At 51.6% G+C, this 17,131-nt stretch overlaps 1 protein-coding gene across 1 annotated transcript in view; it reads right to left on the minus strand.

Moving 5' to 3' along the window:
* The window catches only part of LOC149326894 (uncharacterized), a 103,591-nt gene that overhangs the window by 58,599 nt on the left and 27,861 nt on the right, over positions 1-17,131 (minus strand). The window contains exon 3 of the mRNA XM_089564718.1: positions 3,506-3,716. Coding sequence (XP_089420844.1) covers positions 3,506-3,716 — 211 coding nt within the window. The remainder of the gene's footprint in view (positions 1-3,505; positions 3,717-17,131) is intronic.

Below are 17,131 nucleotides of genomic sequence, written 5' to 3' on the forward strand. Positions count from 1 at the left end.
CAAAAAAATGGAACAAAAGTTGTTCTCGTTACTTTGGCTGCTGGCGTGACTCACCATTCTCCGCATAGTCACCTTGTTCGAACGGGGATCGCTACACACGTAACAAAGGCACAAGATAACATACCTGACTCTACCATTCTTGCCTCCTTTCAGACTCTTGGCCTTTCTCACCGCTTTCTCCTAACCATTCACGCCTTTTTAACAAATCGAACCTTCAGTGTGCGTGTCCACAAAAAGCCCTTTGGTAGCTTCACTTCCAATAGAGGAGTGCCTCAATTCTTCGTTATCGCACCCACTTTACTTAATGTGGCTTTTATTCCCCTTGTTCGAGTCCTGGAGGCCATCCCTTTTATCCATGTGCTTGCGTGTGCCGATGATACAGACACAGCTCAGAAGGGGAGAAAGTAGAAATGCCTCGCCATCTTGCTTGCGGCCGCTCGGCAGCCTCGAGCAGTTCTTCTGTCCCCGATTGCGTGGCGAGTAATATTCGTAACAAATCTGGTGGAGGTGCTGGATGCGCTTTCAGATCCGCGTAGGTGACCGACCAGCACAGATCTCACCCCAGTTCACCGCTCAGCAGCGCCACGGCCGTCATCTAAGCGGCGTGTCCCCTGAGTCCGGACTCCTTCCGGCATCAACAAGGGCGACGCAACCTTGGTCTTCGGAGGAACCAGCTGCCATGGCAACTGAGGCCAGGCTCTCGGCGCAAATCCTCTGTTACCAGCCACGAACACCCCCGTCGTTTCATGGCGGCGTGTTCGAGGACGCCGAGGATTGACTCGAGATCTTCGAGCACGTTGCCCGTTATAATGGCTTGAGCGATGCCCATAAGCCCCCCAATGACTATTTTGCGCTTGAAGAGTGGGCTCAGACATGGTTCAAAACCATGAAGCCTCGTTTGCATCCTGGCACGCCTTCAGCCGCAATCTGATAACCACTTTCTGGAATGCAGTTCGTCGAGAGCGAGCAGAAGCTGCGTTACACTCGCACGACCAGCGCCACAACGAGAGTGTGCGCATGTAGTACGAGGACATGACCCGCCTTTTTTAAACGCGCGGTTCACAATATGACTCAAGACAAGAAGCTTCGCTACCTCATACGAGGTATCAAGCAAGAGCTTTTCGCTGGACTTGTGCGCAGCCCACCGTGCACTGCGGCAGAGTTTCTCTTCGAGACGGCCACTATGGAAAAGACGCTGGAACAGCGAGCCCGTCAATACAATCACGACGTCAACACCTTTGCGTCTGATCCCTCCACTATGCCTCTCGGTAGCGACGCGACCTTTCTACGCGTGCTGGTCAGGCCTGTCGTCAGAGAGGAACTGCAGGCCTTCCGAATGCCCTCCGATCCGCCATCTTTCCAGCCACTGAGTGAAGCCGTCCGGGTCGAGGGGCGCCTGGCAGCACAGCAGCACCAAATTTCTCAGGTTCCTCGCCGGCTTGATGCACGGTCCACTTATACGATCGTTCTTCGTAACGCTTCTGGGTACGACCTCAATGCCGCGACTCCAGCAATGCTTCCGCCGAGCTTCCCTCGTGGCCACGCTCCACCAGCCTACCAGCGACCCAGATAGAGTGAAGTGTGGCGTGCCACGGATCGTCAGCCCCTCTACGTGATGCTAGGTGGTTTTCTTCCTTGGATCTCAAAAACGGATACTGTCCGATAGAGGTTTACTAGCGAGACCGCGAGAAAACTGTTTTTGTGGCGCCTGATGGTCTATACAAATTTAAGGAGCCCCCGTTTGGTCTTTGCTCAGCGCCAGCCACCTTCCAACGCATGATGAAAACTGTCTTGACTGGGCTCAAGTGGCAGACGTGCCTCGTATACCCGGATTATGTCGTCATTTTCTCGCCCACCTTCGAGCAACACTTCCAGCGGCTGCACACAGCGCTCCGGTCGCTCCATTGTGCGCAACATACGATCATGGCTGAGAAATATGAGATTTCGGTTTTGAGGAGCTTCGCTTCATCGGGCATCAGCGCGCGGTATTCTCCCAGATCACGACAAGACCGCTGCTGTCGCCAGTTTCCCACGCCCCACTGACAAGAATACTCTTCCACAGTTTTTGGGGGCTGTGCTCTTACTATCGGCCATTTGTCTAAGATTTGTACAGAATAACTAAACCCTTTACAGCGCTGACAGTTCTTATGGGGAAGCGACCAAGACGATGCTTTCGTAGAGCTACGCCGCCGCGTGCAACGTCCTCCTACACACGCCTACCTCGATGGCGCCGTACCAACCGACATACACACCGATGCCAGCAACGTAGGCCTTGGGGCGGTCCTGGTACAGTGGCAGGACGGCGCAGAACGAGTCATCGCTTACGCAAGCCGTACACTATCGTGCCAGAAATTCAGCTGCTCACCGACTCGGAAAGAATGTGTTGCGCTGATGTGGTCGATCAGTAATTCTGTGCAAAAGTCTACGGCAGACCCTTTCGAGCTGTCAGTGACCACTACTCGCAATGCTGGCTGGCCAGCATAAAAGACCCATCTGGGTGGTTGGTGAGGTGGAACCTCCGTTTACAGGAGCAATACGAAACGGTCGTGTACAAATCGGTGTGGAAGCACCAATATGCGGATGGTTTATGATGCGCGACACTGGATCTGGCTTCCCCGGGAATCACTGAAGAAACTGACCGGTGCCCTCACTGTGGGGCAGCACCGGACATTTGTGATGTACATCACTTATTGGAGACGTGTCCAGCGACGGTTCCTATTAGAGAGCGGCCCCTCAGGAGTTGACTATGTGAAGCGGGCTATGAACAATCACTCACCGGCAACCTCTGCGACTACCTTCACGAGACCGATCTTCACTCCTTTTCTCTTTCTGCCGCCCCTGCACTTCATTCCGCCTTTCTCATCTTATGCCTTATGAGACACTTCTGGAAGCATAAGCTGAGAAAGTCGGAATGGAGTGCAGCAGACAGAACTTCAAAAAAAGGAGTGAAGATCAGTCTCGCTGAGGTAGTCGCAGAGGTTTTTGTGAGTGATTGCTCATAGTCCGCTTCACATAGTCGCCTCCGCGGTTCCACCGCAGGCCCAACTCCCTGAGGAGCAGGTTTCTTATAGGAACCGTCGCTGGCCACATCCCCAATAAGTGGCGAACATCAGAAATGTACGGTGCGGCGTCACAGCGAGTACTCCTCAGTTGCTAGCACATATTTTTTTCACGCCACCGATGTTGTACAAATGGAGTCAGAGCCGTCCCTGCGCGAATCCGCCGCTCAGATACCTTCTCCTGCTGAGTAGGGCTGCCGCATGGCACACTTCTAGAAAACTGCTGACCCAAAAGGCGCGAGTTTGATCCCGGCCGCGGCTATCGAATTTCGATGGAGGCCAAATTATAGAGGCCCCTTGTACTATACGATGTCAGCGCATGTTAAAAAACCCCAGGTGGTCGCAATTTCTGCAGCCCTTCACAAGAAATACAGACACTTCTAGAAAAATTTTAGAAATATGCAGTGCGGTAAAAACAAGAGAAAGATGACATCCGCGGTACTCACGTCGAAGTACTTGTTCTCCTCCGAGCGTATGGAAATCGTGTACACCTCGCCCTTCTTTATGGTGTAGCCTGAGTCCCTTTTATTGAGAGAATACGTGTAGTCGCCCTCCTGCTTGCCTGTCTCTACTTTGCCGGATCCGGTGTCGATGCGCGCATACCAGAACTTTGGGACAAAGGCAGTTTTTGTATAGATGCTCATATGGCATTCTTGCCTGAAAAAAAATTCCATCATTGGCACAGTGCAGAAACGGGAGAGAAAAGTATTCATAAAAAGTAATTCAGTTCATATCCACAGTAAAGGCCACTTTAAGAGTGTATGTATGGGCATGCTGGTAGTTAGTAAGTAAAGAGAAAAATATCGCACGACAGCAAACAGGAGGACTGAGAAGACGCGGAGAATCGTTACTTCTAAAAGCGCTACTCCGAGTACTCTTATTGGTCCTCTCTTCTTTTGTGCGCGATTTTTGAATGTTCGCCTATTACAATGTGTCGTGACGCGGAGCATGTTCCTTGTGTGTAAAATTTGTACCAAGAGTACGCGTTTTTTTGCCGATATCACAAGCATAAAATGCAAACTTATGCACAAGTGATATGTAATTTTTTACACACAAAGCTGTTCTCGCCAATTTCTTGAAAGCACACCCTACCAAGCTACTTTAGCTTGTAGAGAATTTACGCGGCCGCAGTCGAGCAGCAGAACAAGAGGTCCAGCATGACAGGCTTCTCGAACCGAACATCCCGTGCAGTGCTTGTACACCAATCGTGCGCCGCTCAACTTTATTTTCTTCTTTTGCCGGCTATGAACGCCGATTTTAGCGCATCCCCTTTACTGTGTCGCTCTGTGCTACAGGGCCCCCCGCCCAGACGGAACGGCGAAATGTGACGGGGCAGGAATGAGGATGCCTCGGCGGCAGGCAGGTCGGCAGATAAGCCAGCAGCATCCGAGGGGATCTCGTGGGGAGGTGTCTCCATGTGTGCGGGTTTGAGGCGATCCAAGGAGACCGCCTCTTTACGACCATCCAGTAGGACAGTCACCCACTTTGTCGTCGTGTTGGGGAGGCGGTACGGGCCGTCGTATGAGGGGGTAAGAGGCGCCTTTACATCGTCTTGCCTTAGAAAAACATGCGTGGAGGACGCAAGGTCTGGTTGTACAATGCCCTGATGGTCGGATTATCGAGGCGGGATTGGGTGCAGGTGTTGAATGGAGTCCTGAAGGCATTGAAGGGACTGCAGTGGCTGGGTTGAGGGAGCCGAAGCAGCGAACAAGTCTCCGGGAAACCGCAGGGGTGCACTGAAGACGTGTGCGGCCGCCGAACAGCCAATGTCACTACGTAGAACGGCGCGTAGGTAAAGAAGCAAAATAGTAAGGTGGTAAGCCCAGTGTTCGCGACCCAGCCGTGGAGTGAGGTCAGTCTTAAGCTGAAGATGGAGCCCCTCGACCATGCCGTTGGCACAGGGATGGTAGGCCATGGTGCGGCAGTGTTTAGTGCCGAGCAGACAGGTGAGTGAAGTGAAAGGGGTTAAATTCGAACTGGCGACCGCGATCCGTGGTAACAATGCCAGGGCAACCGAGGCGGGAAACACATGCTGAAACGAAGGCTTTGGCAACTGTTTCCGCAGTAATGTCCGGAATGGCCACTACTTCGGGCCAACGAGTGTAGCGGTCAATCATGGTGCGAATGTACCGGCGGCCATGAGAGGGAGTTAGCGGTCCAACCAAGTCCAGATGGACGCGGTCAAAGCGACAACCAGGTGGCAGGAAAGACTGGGGTGGAGTCTTTGTATGTCAAGTCACTTTGGCGGACTGGTAAGCAAGGCACGAGCATGTCCACTGGCGAACGTCGGTGTTAATGTTCTGGCAGACGTACCACTGGGTCTTAGGAAAACGTAGCGCGAAAAACGAGACACAGAAAAGGTGAAGCCAGGACACGAGCCCTTTCTCACGCCTGAATTTTTATTGGAAAGGTTGCCACAATATATACTGTAGATATGGAAGAGGGGAAGGATGATGAAATATAAAACAACAACAAAAAAAAGAACAAGACGAGGAGAAAAAAGGGCTGGCGGTGAAAGCAAGTACACAGCAACATATAACGCGTGCAGTGATACTTAACAACCGATCCAAAGTACACAATCTCACTTTTTGTCAAGGCGATGGATGCGTCACTAACACACTTTTCCCCTCCTTTCGCGATATGGAAAGCTTCAGTAATCTCTCTCGTACGCTGATTATGTGCTTTGCCAAATATGTGCCCACTGTGTGCCGACTAGCCCCGTTTAGCTTACTTCTCTACCACTGGATAACGAGGCACTGCGCGGCTGGGATGGCAGATGTCGTGAAGTGAATGGAAAATGGCACGTTAAAAGGCCTCTGGGATGAATGGACGCAGTAGAGCCGATTACATGTGACACCAGAGCAATCTGTCACATTCGGATGAGGCACGAGCTGCAGACGCAGGGTACGGGAATGGTCACGCAGGGCTTGAAGCTCAAGGTCTTCTAGCTGCGCCCGGACCGCACATTCCCAGTCCACAGCAGATATAGACACGCCGATGTAGCTAAAGCGTGAAAGTGCATAGGCTCCCTCATTCTCGATGCCTTTGATGTGCCGAATATCTCCTGTGAACTCCGATATGTAGGCCAGCTGACGAAGTTCGCGATCGACGTACTTAGAACAGTTCGTACGGAAAACATACGCCAGAGGCTTATGATCCTTCGTTAAAACATTAAGTTAAGTGTTAAGTTAGGTGTGTGTGTATCTTGGTGCTGTGTCTGTTTCTTACCGCTAAGAATATGATTCCTTCAAGCTTATGATCCGTTAAAACGTAAAACGGCTGGCCCTCCAAGAAGTGGCGGTAATGCTGGATGGTGGAGTATATGGCGAGCAACTCACGGCCAAATGCGCTGTAGCGAGTCTCGGCAGGTTGGAGCTTCCGAGGAAAGAAACTCAGTGGGTGTCACTCGGAGTCAATTTTTCTGCGAGACAGCAGCATCAATGGCCACGCTGCGAGCATCCACCCAATACGTGTGGGCGCCGAAGTCCTAGGGTGGATGAGAAGGATCGCATCGGCGAGGACTTGTTTTGCAGCCGTGAAAGCAGCCTGACCTTCGGGAGACCAGGAAATTCAGAGGATGAGGATTTGGTTGTGCGAACAAAGTTGGTCAGGGGGGAGGAAGCTCGGTGCATTACGGGATAAAGCGCCGTGGAAAATTCACTAGGCCCAGCAACTCGTGGAGCTTGGGTAGGGTAGTGGGTACTGGGAAGTCTAACAACTTTGACGTGAGAAGGCAATATTCGAATTCCCTACGCCGGGATATGGTGGCCAGGAACTTGAGCTCAGAAGAGCCGAAGACACATTTCTGGGAGTTGACGACCTTGTAAATGCTTTGAGCCGTTGAAAAAGTTCCCGGAGGTGCCGCTCTTGATCCTGGAGAGTACAACTCGCGACGAGGGTGTCGTGGATGTAGGCGAATGCAGCCGGGAGTCCGCGCGTCACTTCAGCAAAGAATCTTCGTGAAGTTTGTGCTTTGTTGCATATCCCAAAGGGATCCGCAGGTACTCAAACAGGCCGAAGGGTGTAGCGATGGCCGTCTTCGGCACATCGTATGGCACAGATTGACAAGGTCCACTTCACTAAACACCTTGCATCCCTCCAGATGTCCAGTGAAGTCTTGGATGTGTGGAAGGAGATAGCTGTGGTGGACAGTGTGAGCGTTGAGAGCCCAGTGGCCACCGCACGGACGCCAGTCACCCGGTTCTTTCTTGGGCACCAGATGGAGCGGTGAGGCCCAAGTGCTGAATGAAGGGCGAATAGTACCCAGCTGGAGCACATGGTCGAATTCCCGTTTAGCAGTAACTAGACGCTCACCGAAGAGGTGGCGCGGACAAGCTGCGACGGCTGGACCACGGTCGACAATGGGGTGGGTTATACCATGCTCGGGTGGCTGCTGGAGATTACAAGGCTTCGTGACCTCGGGAAAGTCTGCGAGGACTGGGCGTACGGGCATAATGGGATCAGCGTGCGGATTCCATTGGAAGCGACAGCCGATATAACGCCACTGATGGAAATTCGCGTCGTACTGTCGATGAGACGGTGGCGATGCATGCTGAGGTCCAGATGAAAAACCGTCAGGAAGTCGGATCCGAGGATGGGTTGCTGGACGTCGGGGCGAAAGAAGACCCACCCGAAACGTGCGCTACAGGCCAAGGTCCAAGGTGAGGGACCGGAGACCATACGTGGTGTGGAGGTTGAGTTGGCCGCGCGGAGAGTAAGTCCAGGTGACTTGGAAGTACGCTCAGCCTTGAAGGATGGCCGTACGCTGACTGCAGCACAAAGTCTACGAGGAAACGCAGGACGGAAATGCGATCCATGACTACGAAAAGGCGTCTAGGTTGAAGGGTGAGGTTACATGCCGTCGTGAGTAATCTCGCCGCGGGTTTTCCGACCAGATACATGGTGCAGTGCATTGGTGGGTGCGGTGTTGAAAAGTACGGTCATACCAGGAAATACGCTGACTGCGAGGAATGGAAAAGCGCGAACCTCTCGGCTAAGGCGAACGGCGGCGAGGACTTGAAGAGAAGCCGTGCTGGGCATGTGAGGACGTCCGAAGGGCATTGAGAGAAGCGACTAGCTGGCCGATTCGGGTCTGTAACCGTGAAACCACCGAGGAGAAAACTATTATAGACCGGAATCGCCACTGTATGGAATTTACGTGGGCGCAGTGCAGCACCAGAAGAAGAGGTCTAGCACGACAGGCTTCTGGAACCGAACAGCTCGTTCCGTGCGTGCGCACCGATCATGTGCCCTTGAACTTTATTGATCTTAGCACCTCCGCTTTACAGCATCGCTGTGCGCTACAAGCTCACCAGCGTGGTCATGCCTTTCTGACCGAGATCTTTTATTGCGAAAGAAATACTACTCCCAAGAACGGCCTTTCGCGTAGCGGCGGCCACTTGGCACGTTTGACCTTTAGCATGACCCCTGACGTCATAGCATGACGTCATGCCAGCAGCGAAACACGGGCTACCACTCGGCTCGTCGGGTAACAGCGGCCGCTTGGCACGGCGCGCCGCGCTCCTCCCGCTAGAGGCGCTAGTGAAGCTATGGCGTGACGTAATACCAGAAGCAAGAGATGGGCTACCAACTTGGCTCGTCGGGTAACGGCTGCCGCTTGGCACGGCGCGCCGCGCACTTCCCACTAGAGGCGCTGCACATGAGGTATAAAACACATGCTTTCGCAAACTACCAGGCTTAACGAAAGCTAAGCCCCCGCCATTTTTTGATGTGGATGAACCGCTTTAGGGCAATGAAAATACAAAACGTTCGATGCCTTCACGGCATGGAGGTCGGTTGAAAGCCTCGTCTACAATCCTCGACAAAGTTGTAAGGATGCCGTAGTGAAGCTCCCGCAGCGCATCTCTGCGCAGACCATGTGTCACAAATTTCGGCGCATTTTTTTAAATCTAAGAAACAAAACAGCGCCGCGCAAACGGCATCTCGCCAGCGCGGTCGTAAAACGGGGAAGAAGGAAACCCCTGCGTGTGCGTGCCCCCTCTACCACCGCTCGCCGGAAGGAATGAGTCAGCCACGATGCCGATTTCTCTCGAACGTCCGAGTCGCTTCTACTCCTAACCGGGGGAAAAGGGCGCAGCCTTGCGTTCACTAAGACATGTCCCCTTCGGCCGTCGGCGACGGCGCCGGGCTAGAACCTTCGCGAAGCGTCTCCCGACTTTGACCAATGAGGACGTGCTCCCGGCGCGGGAAGGAAAGGGGGACTGCACGGCCGACACCGCGTGTATGTGCGAGCCTACTTTGGCCCGTACAACAAACAGACGCGGACCAAGCCTATATAATAAGGACATTGACCGCTGTCAGATTGGTCAGAGCCGCCGTTAAGCTTCGAAGAAGCGCGCCTGCTTGACTCCCGGGACCACACCACTCGACCAGCAACGTACCAACGAGGCAACGTGCGCCAGTCTGCGAGACAGCATCGTCGTGGACCTCTGGTCGTCGGACTGTCGCAGTGCCCGGTGAACAAATTGCGTTTTGTTTGTTTGCCTCTCTCTTGTGTTAGTGCAATTTAGGTGCAATATTGCCTTTTTATTGTATTCTCTCGCGAGTTTAACTTTGCATGAGTTGCATTGTTTTTGTTAATCCCTTTGTATGTGTTTGTGCTAGTGATTCTGAAATCCTCTCTATCGTCTCATTGCTGTATAAAGATTGTTTCGTTTGTGAACCTTTGGCTACGACCCATTCTCTGGCTTGCGTCCGGCGAAAGCTGGGCACCAAACGACCAAAAACCTCTTGTCACTTGGTAGCTGGTCTCCGCTGAGCTTGCCACGTCTTTGTCGAGGGCATCTCCTTTGAGTCCGAGACCTCTACCCCCACACGCTCTAAGGGTGTCTGGGAGCTTCACGCCTAAAAGTGCGCGAAGTTGGGTGACATATATTCTGGCGTCCGCAACAGGACGTATGTGTTTGTAAGCGCAGAGAGCGGAGAAAGAGTTGGAACGAGTTTACGAAGAGGTTGTAAACGAGGGTTAGCAGTAGCACGGTATTGCGAGGTGCCGCGCCGAAGCGGTTAGTGAGGTTCACCGTGGAGAGGTATTCGTTGCCTTGAGTACAGAGTTCGGTCTCCAAATATGAGTTTAAAGGAGGTACTAGAGGCCTGCATCCAGAAGGGGTTGTCCGGAGCCGGACTGCGTAAATGGGTGGACCAGGAAAGAGAGAGGGCCGAGAAAGAAAATGAGAGAGAACTTTAACTCAAAATGAAGCTCCTTGCCGAGAAACTGGAAGTGCAATATGCTGCGAACCACTCAGCTGAAGTTCATAGCACTAGGGAAGAAAGTAACAGCTTCAGGATAGATGCCAGCAGGTTGCTCCCTAGATTTTATGTAAAAGGGACAATCTGTACGCATTCCTCAAGTGATTCGAAGGGATCGCGGTGAGCCAGAATTGGTCAGACAGTGAATGCGCTACCATTCTTAGCACGTGTCTGAGCGGTGAAGCACTAAGTGTATTCGGGCGACTGTCTCCTGAAGACGCAGCAAGTTATAGCAAGGTGATAGCCGCTTTGCTTAAACGATTCCAGCTCACCACCGAGGGATTTAGGAACAGGAAAGCCCACAGATGGCGAAACGGAAACCCAATATGACGCGCTATTAAGCCACTATTTCGATCGGTGGACGGAACTGTCGGAAATCGCCCAGGAGTACAGTGCACTCCGCGAGCTGCTCATCAAAGAACAATTCCTGAACAGCTGTCACCCGAACTTGTCGCTGTACCTCAAGGAGAGAAGGGCCAAGACCCTCTCCGAAATACTATAACTTTCGGACCAATTTCTTGAAGCCCAAGGAGGAAGGAATTTGACCAAAATTAAGAATGGAAATTCGGAAAGCGCACAGAAATCCGACAGCCGCGTCACCGGATCCAGCCCAAAGCCTCCACCGAAATCCTACCTGTGCAACAAGACAGGCCACTACGCGTCTAACTGCCGCAACAGCGCTACGAACAGTGGCCAGACAGCGTGTTTCAAGTGCCGCCAGAAGGGACACAAAGCCGCGGCTTGTTCCAGGCCGGGGAAGTCCATTCCCCATGTATCGTGCGTGCGGGCCTCCTCAGGTGATCACCTGGAGGAAGTGGACGAAAACGGCTTTGTCGAGCTGAAGAACGGCAAGAAGGTTCCCGTTGTAAACGCCGTAGTGAACGCGCGGCCCGAAGCCGTAAATCACAGGATGTCTGTCTCGAAAGGGAAGGTAGGACAACGAAAAATTTCACTGTTGCGAGACACCGGAAGCAGTGCTGTCATAATGAAACGAAGATTGTTGCGAGATAAGGACCTGACCGGAACGAAGTCTTGTGCGTCTAGTGGACGGCTCATTCCAACGCTTACTGGAAGCTAGAGTGAATGTACAGACTCCCTACTACAGCGGAAAACTGACTGCACTGTGCATGGAACGTCCCATATACGACCTCATATTGGGTAACATGAAGAGGGCAAAATTTCCCAACGACCTACACGATAGCCGCGAGGGAGAAAAATCCGAAACCTGCACGTCGGAGCGTCGCAGTGATCGACAGGAGAAAAAGCGGCGAAGGAAGCGCGAGCGGGCTAGCGGAAGAAAGAAAGCAAGAAAAGAATCCCTCAAGAAGAAACGGAAAAATCCAGCGCAGGAACGTTCCGCGCAAGAGAAACCCTCTTCGCAAGAAACATGCGGGAACAAAGTAAACAGCTGTGAGAAGCTGGAGGATAAGCCAGTAAGTGGCCGCATCGGAGCACGAATGCCGAAGGAAGGAAGGAAAAGCCAAAGAAGGACACGCGGGAACAACGTGTCTAGAATTTCTGCTAAGTTCAGCGCAAGGCAGACTCTGGAAATGATCCTCGTGCTGATCGGCACATTCGTTCGGCTTTTTTCCTGCCGCACAGCCGAATTCGGGAAGGTGACCAAGAGTGTGTTCGCACCGTTCCTTATTGTGATGCAAGTGCCTTGGAACCTGTCCATTGTATTTCTCGCATGTGCATGTCGCCCCGAAACCTTGCTGTATGCATCGAATATGGCGGAATCTCTCAAAGGAGAAGACGCAGAGGCCAACACTGCTAGAGCGAAGTAGTCACATAAGGAAGAGAGCCACGAGTGCGGCCGAAAGCTTGAGCGAAACAGTCTTGTTCCGAACCCACTGTGTAGGCCAAACCTGGACGTATAGGCGAAAGTATGCCTCATACTTGTGTGCTTCCTGTATGCAATGTTGTGTTAATGTACTGCCCAATCGCGGCGTGTTTTTATGTGCATTGTGAACATTGCACTTAGTTACGCATGTGGAAACATCATTGTAGTAATGTATGCATTTTTCCGTGCAGTTTGTGAGCGCATGCATGTGCACGAGAATTGTACCGCCTAACTGCGGCGTGTTTTCAAGTGCATTCTTGCCATTGCATTGTGTTATGCATGTGGAAATATCAATGTATTGATTTATGTGTTTCGGCATTCGCCGTAGAGTTGGTGAGCGTATGCATGTGCGCGCGAATTTTGTGATTTGTGAATATTGTTGCGCAATATTCTGAAAAGAAGGGGCAGTGTCAAAAGATTCGGCGCATTTTTAAAAAAAAAAGAAACAAAACGGCGCCGCGCGCACGGTATCTCACCGGTGCGGTCATAAAACGGGGGAGAAGGAAACCCCTGCATGTGGGTGCCCCTTCCACCACCACTCGCCGGAAGGAATCAGTCGCCCCGACGCCGATTTCTCTCGAACGTCCGAGTCGCTTCTACTGCTAACCAGGGGAAAATGGCGTAGCCTTGCGTGCACTAATACGAGTCCCCCTCGCACGTCGGTGACGGCGCCGCGCTAGAACCCTCGCGAAGCGTCTCCCCACTCTGACCAACGAGGACGCGTGGCCGGCGCGGGAAGGAAAGGGGGACTGCACGGCCGACACCTCGTGTATGTGCGAGCCTACTTTGGCGCGTAGAACAAACAGACGCGGACCAAACCTATATAATAAGGGCATTGACCGCTGTCAGATTAGTCAGAGCCGCCGTTAAGCTTCGAAGAAGCGCGCCTGCTTGACTCCCGAGACCACACCACTCGACCAACAACGGACCAACGAGGCAACGTGCGTCAGACTGCGGGACTTCTTCGTAGTAGACCTCTGGTCGTCGGACTGTCGCAGTGCCCGGTGAACAAATTGTGTTTGTTTTCTTCTCTCTTGTGTTAGTGTACTTTAGGTGGAATATTGCCTTGGTATTGTATCCTCTCTCGAGTTTAACATTGCACGAGTTGCATTGTTCTGTTCATCACTTTGTATGTGTTTGTACTAGTGATTGTGAAGTCCTCTGTATCGTCTATAAACTTTGTTTTGTTTGTGAACCTTTGGCTCCGACCAAGGGCGTCCGCAGAATTTTTGCAGGGGGGGGGGCCCATTGGTTGTTGGCGCCGGAGGGGGGGGGGTATGTTCGTAGCAAAAAGGCACTATTTGCGGAGTAAATTTATTTATTTATATACAAATAAATAAATAAGTAAAATACACATGAAAGAAAAATTACAAACAGCAAATTAAAGCGAGGCTAGGAGAGATACATTGGAGTTTATCAACGAAGAAACAATTAAAATTAATAAAAATGCAAAAAGATACTATCACTTCGTGGAGAAGAGTGCTCAGTCTTGCTGCATACGGGTTCTCGACACACCCGGATTGATGACCAGCACACAGCACAATATGTTCACAAACACGCAACGACAGTCACTCAGTCAGTCTTCCTTGAACAGAAACTGTAGACGCCTCGGATTTTTCTGGGCGAATTGCGTGATGACACTGGTGATAAATTCATTTCTGTGCTTCATTACACGCTCTCGGTGCACACTCATCATACAAAGGCCGTCCAGTCTGTCGTTTGTCATCGTTGAGCGTAGCCACGTTTTCACTCTCCTCATTGTACTGAAGGAGCGTTCGACCGTACAGGTAGTAACTGGCAAAGCCAGAGCCACCTCAATGGCTTTTGCAACACCAGGGAAGAATGTCTTGGCCTGATGTAGAAGCTCGCAGTAAGTTATTTCTGATGGGTCCCCAGTTTTGTTGCACCACATCTCGTACCAAGAGATGGCCTCTTCCTTGAAGTTGTCGATGCCGTAAAAGCACTGGAGTTCTTCGGCGAGAACAGCGAACTCAACACGGCTCAAGTGCTTCATTTTTGATGGATGCAGCTGGAGAAGTTTGAAGCTCCTCTCATTGCTTTCAGAAAAGCGCCGAGCTAAAGAAGCAGTGAGGGAGTCCAAGTACGGCACATATATTGCCACACGGTAGTATTCCTCTGGCGACTGAATCCCGTAGTTGTCTCGGTGGGCCTGACGAGAGACTTGTCTTGGTACAGATATCACCACATTTAAGTGATTGGCTGCCTCCCTTGCTGCATTCATGATGTTAGAGAACTCCTCTACAGCGTTTGTCCGGTGGCCGCGAAAAATACGTTGTAGCTCAGTGATGTGGCCATGCACAGAATGGAAGCCCATGGATACACCTTGCAGAATGTTCGTAGCTGGTTCGAGCCGAGCGCTGTACTTCGCTACAATATGCAAGCAGACGATGAAAGATGAGCTTGTTGTTGCGCAGTAGAGGATGTGAGCTCGTTGTGTAGTTGCAGCGTTCGAGCATGATTCCGTGGACGCGAGCTGCTCGAGTGCTTCGACTATGGCCACGTAATGCTGAGAGAAGATCTTAATAGACTTGTACTTTGCAGACCATCTTGTCTCACACAGCATCGGAATGTTGGGCACCAATTTTATCCGGAGCACGCTCTCGCGGAAGAAGTTTATGGTTTGTTTGATTATCCCAATTGTGTTTCGAATTTCAGAGACGTCGTTCAAATCGTTGATGACGAGATTTAGTTTGTGACTTGCACAGTGGAAAAATAGTGCCTTCGGGAACTGTTTTTGTATAATTTTGTTCACTCCAGCTTCTTTTCCAGCCATTGTAGAGCATCCATCGTACCCCTGTCCAACGAGGTTCGAAAGAATCAGTCCGACATTCGTCAAAAGCTTCAAGATTGCCGCGGCGATGCAAGCGGAGTTTAATTGCTCCAGCTCTACAAATCCCAAAAACTGCTCTCGAACGCACACTTCGACTTCCGCCTTGTCAATAAAGCGAACGCCTATAGACATCTGCTCTTTTCCTGAAATATCTGCAGTTTCGTCAGCAAGAACGGAAAAAGCAAACGCTTTGTTAGTTTCGGTAACTATCTGCTCTCTCAGGATGTCGCCACAGATTGTGATGATCTCGTTCTGGACGCGGACAGAAGTGTACTTGGCATTGCCAGCAGAAGAAGCGAAGTGCTCCTGAAGTAGAGTATCTCCAGCTTCTACACGAAAGTCAAGCAGATCATTGAAGACTCCACTATCGGACTGCTTGCCGCGAATCGGCAAGTCATGCGTCGCGCAAAAGACAATGGTGGAAACTATTGGAAATAGTTTCTCACGGTTCCTTTCAACTTGCGCGTGCAGTGCTCTGTTCAGCTGCTGTACAACGGGTAGCTGCTTGCCTTTCATCACATCCATAAAGTTCTGTGAGGCCGTCATTGCCTCCTGGTGCCATTGGGATTTTACGTGATCCCTGCACGCCTCGTGCATTTTTCTGTAGTTACTGAAAGCGCGCACGATAAAACTACCTTGAGTACCCCGGTGAACACGCGGAGGAAAAATGACGCAAAAACGACAAAAGGCGCCTTTCGCTGTCGCTGAGTACGCAAGCCAGGGGGCGTAATCTCCCAGCCACTGATGTCGAAAAGGCCTCTTTCCAGGTGTTACATCCTTCTTAAAATCATATGTGACATTTGGCGACCATGGCTTAGTAAGAAGACGTAACTTCAAAAAGTCCGGTATGCCAGTGAGTTTAGCTTTGCCTAGAAACTCTCCTAAGTCATATTCTTGAGGCAAGTTATTTGTTTTCTTGATGTTGTCTCCGGACTTCAATCCCAAGCAAGGAGAAAGGGAATCGTTTCGGCTTACTGCGTGACCGGAGCTCGCTGGTGGAGTTCCTTCCATGGAGACGACGACGCCGGCTACTGTCCGGTGATGAAAGGTTGCATCGCTCTGGTCAAATCCGGACTTGAATCCCAAGAAAGGAGAAATGGAATCATCTCGGCCTGCTGCATCACCTGAACTCACTGTTGACAGAGTCCCTTCCATGGAGTCGACGACATCAGCTACTGTCCGGTGATAAAAGCTTGCATCACTCTGTTCAAATGCTACACCGTTGTCACATGTCACACCAGAATCTGCAGGGGCGCATTTGGATAATGCTTCGTCAGACAACCGCTGACGCTTGAAGAAGCGTCGAATATCCATCATTCGGGACCGCGCGAGACAAAGCTGGCTATGGAGTTCCTCGGGGTTGGTAGTGTTAAAAATATATACACATTGATTGGAAAAACGGTTGAATGCGTACGTTGAAAACAAAAAATGACTATGTATGCAGCGAAAACTTATTTACAAGATAAATGCACGCTCGCAGCTTCCTACACCTCGCTCCATCTTGCTCGCGCAACCGCACAGTCGAGTATTTGCACACACACTACTCGCCGCTCGTCGTTTTCTCGTCCGCTGTCTTGGTTGTTCTCAGCTTCGTTGACAACCGGCCACTAAAAACACCGAAGCACAAACAAAGAGGCGCGCACACGCAAGGAACGCCGCGCGACTTCCGAGGGGAAGGGACACTCGCCACTCCGGTCGGAAAATTTGTTTTGTGTGTTTTTATGAGGTTCAGAGCCCCAAAACGACTCAGGCTATGAGGGACGGACGGTCTCTTTACAATGCACTGACATCGCACAGTACATGGGCGCTGTTGGGATTTGAGGTCCAGCCAGAGGTGACAGGCGAGCCAGGCAGGCGCCATCGGGCTGCCTTGACCAAAGGCGCTGGTTTCCGGAGAAGACGCAAGGAACGCTGGTGTGGGGGCGCCTCTGGAGACTGCGTCGCCGTGAACAAAAGCAGCTAATCCCCTTTGTCGAAAATTCTGAAAGCGGCGCTTGTACCGAACTGCGCTCTCCCGTGGATCGGAGGAGACAGCGAGCGGCGGCGGCGCCAACTCATCGCCCGCTTGCCCCTGAGCAGTCCGACAAAGCGGGGATGGACACGGCTGAT

Source organism: Amblyomma mixtum, chromosome 10 (assembly GCF_055824585.1).
Source record: "Amblyomma mixtum isolate Tamu chromosome 10, ASM5582458v1, whole genome shotgun sequence".
Taxonomy (NCBI): Eukaryota; Metazoa; Arthropoda; class Arachnida; order Ixodida; family Ixodidae; genus Amblyomma; species Amblyomma mixtum.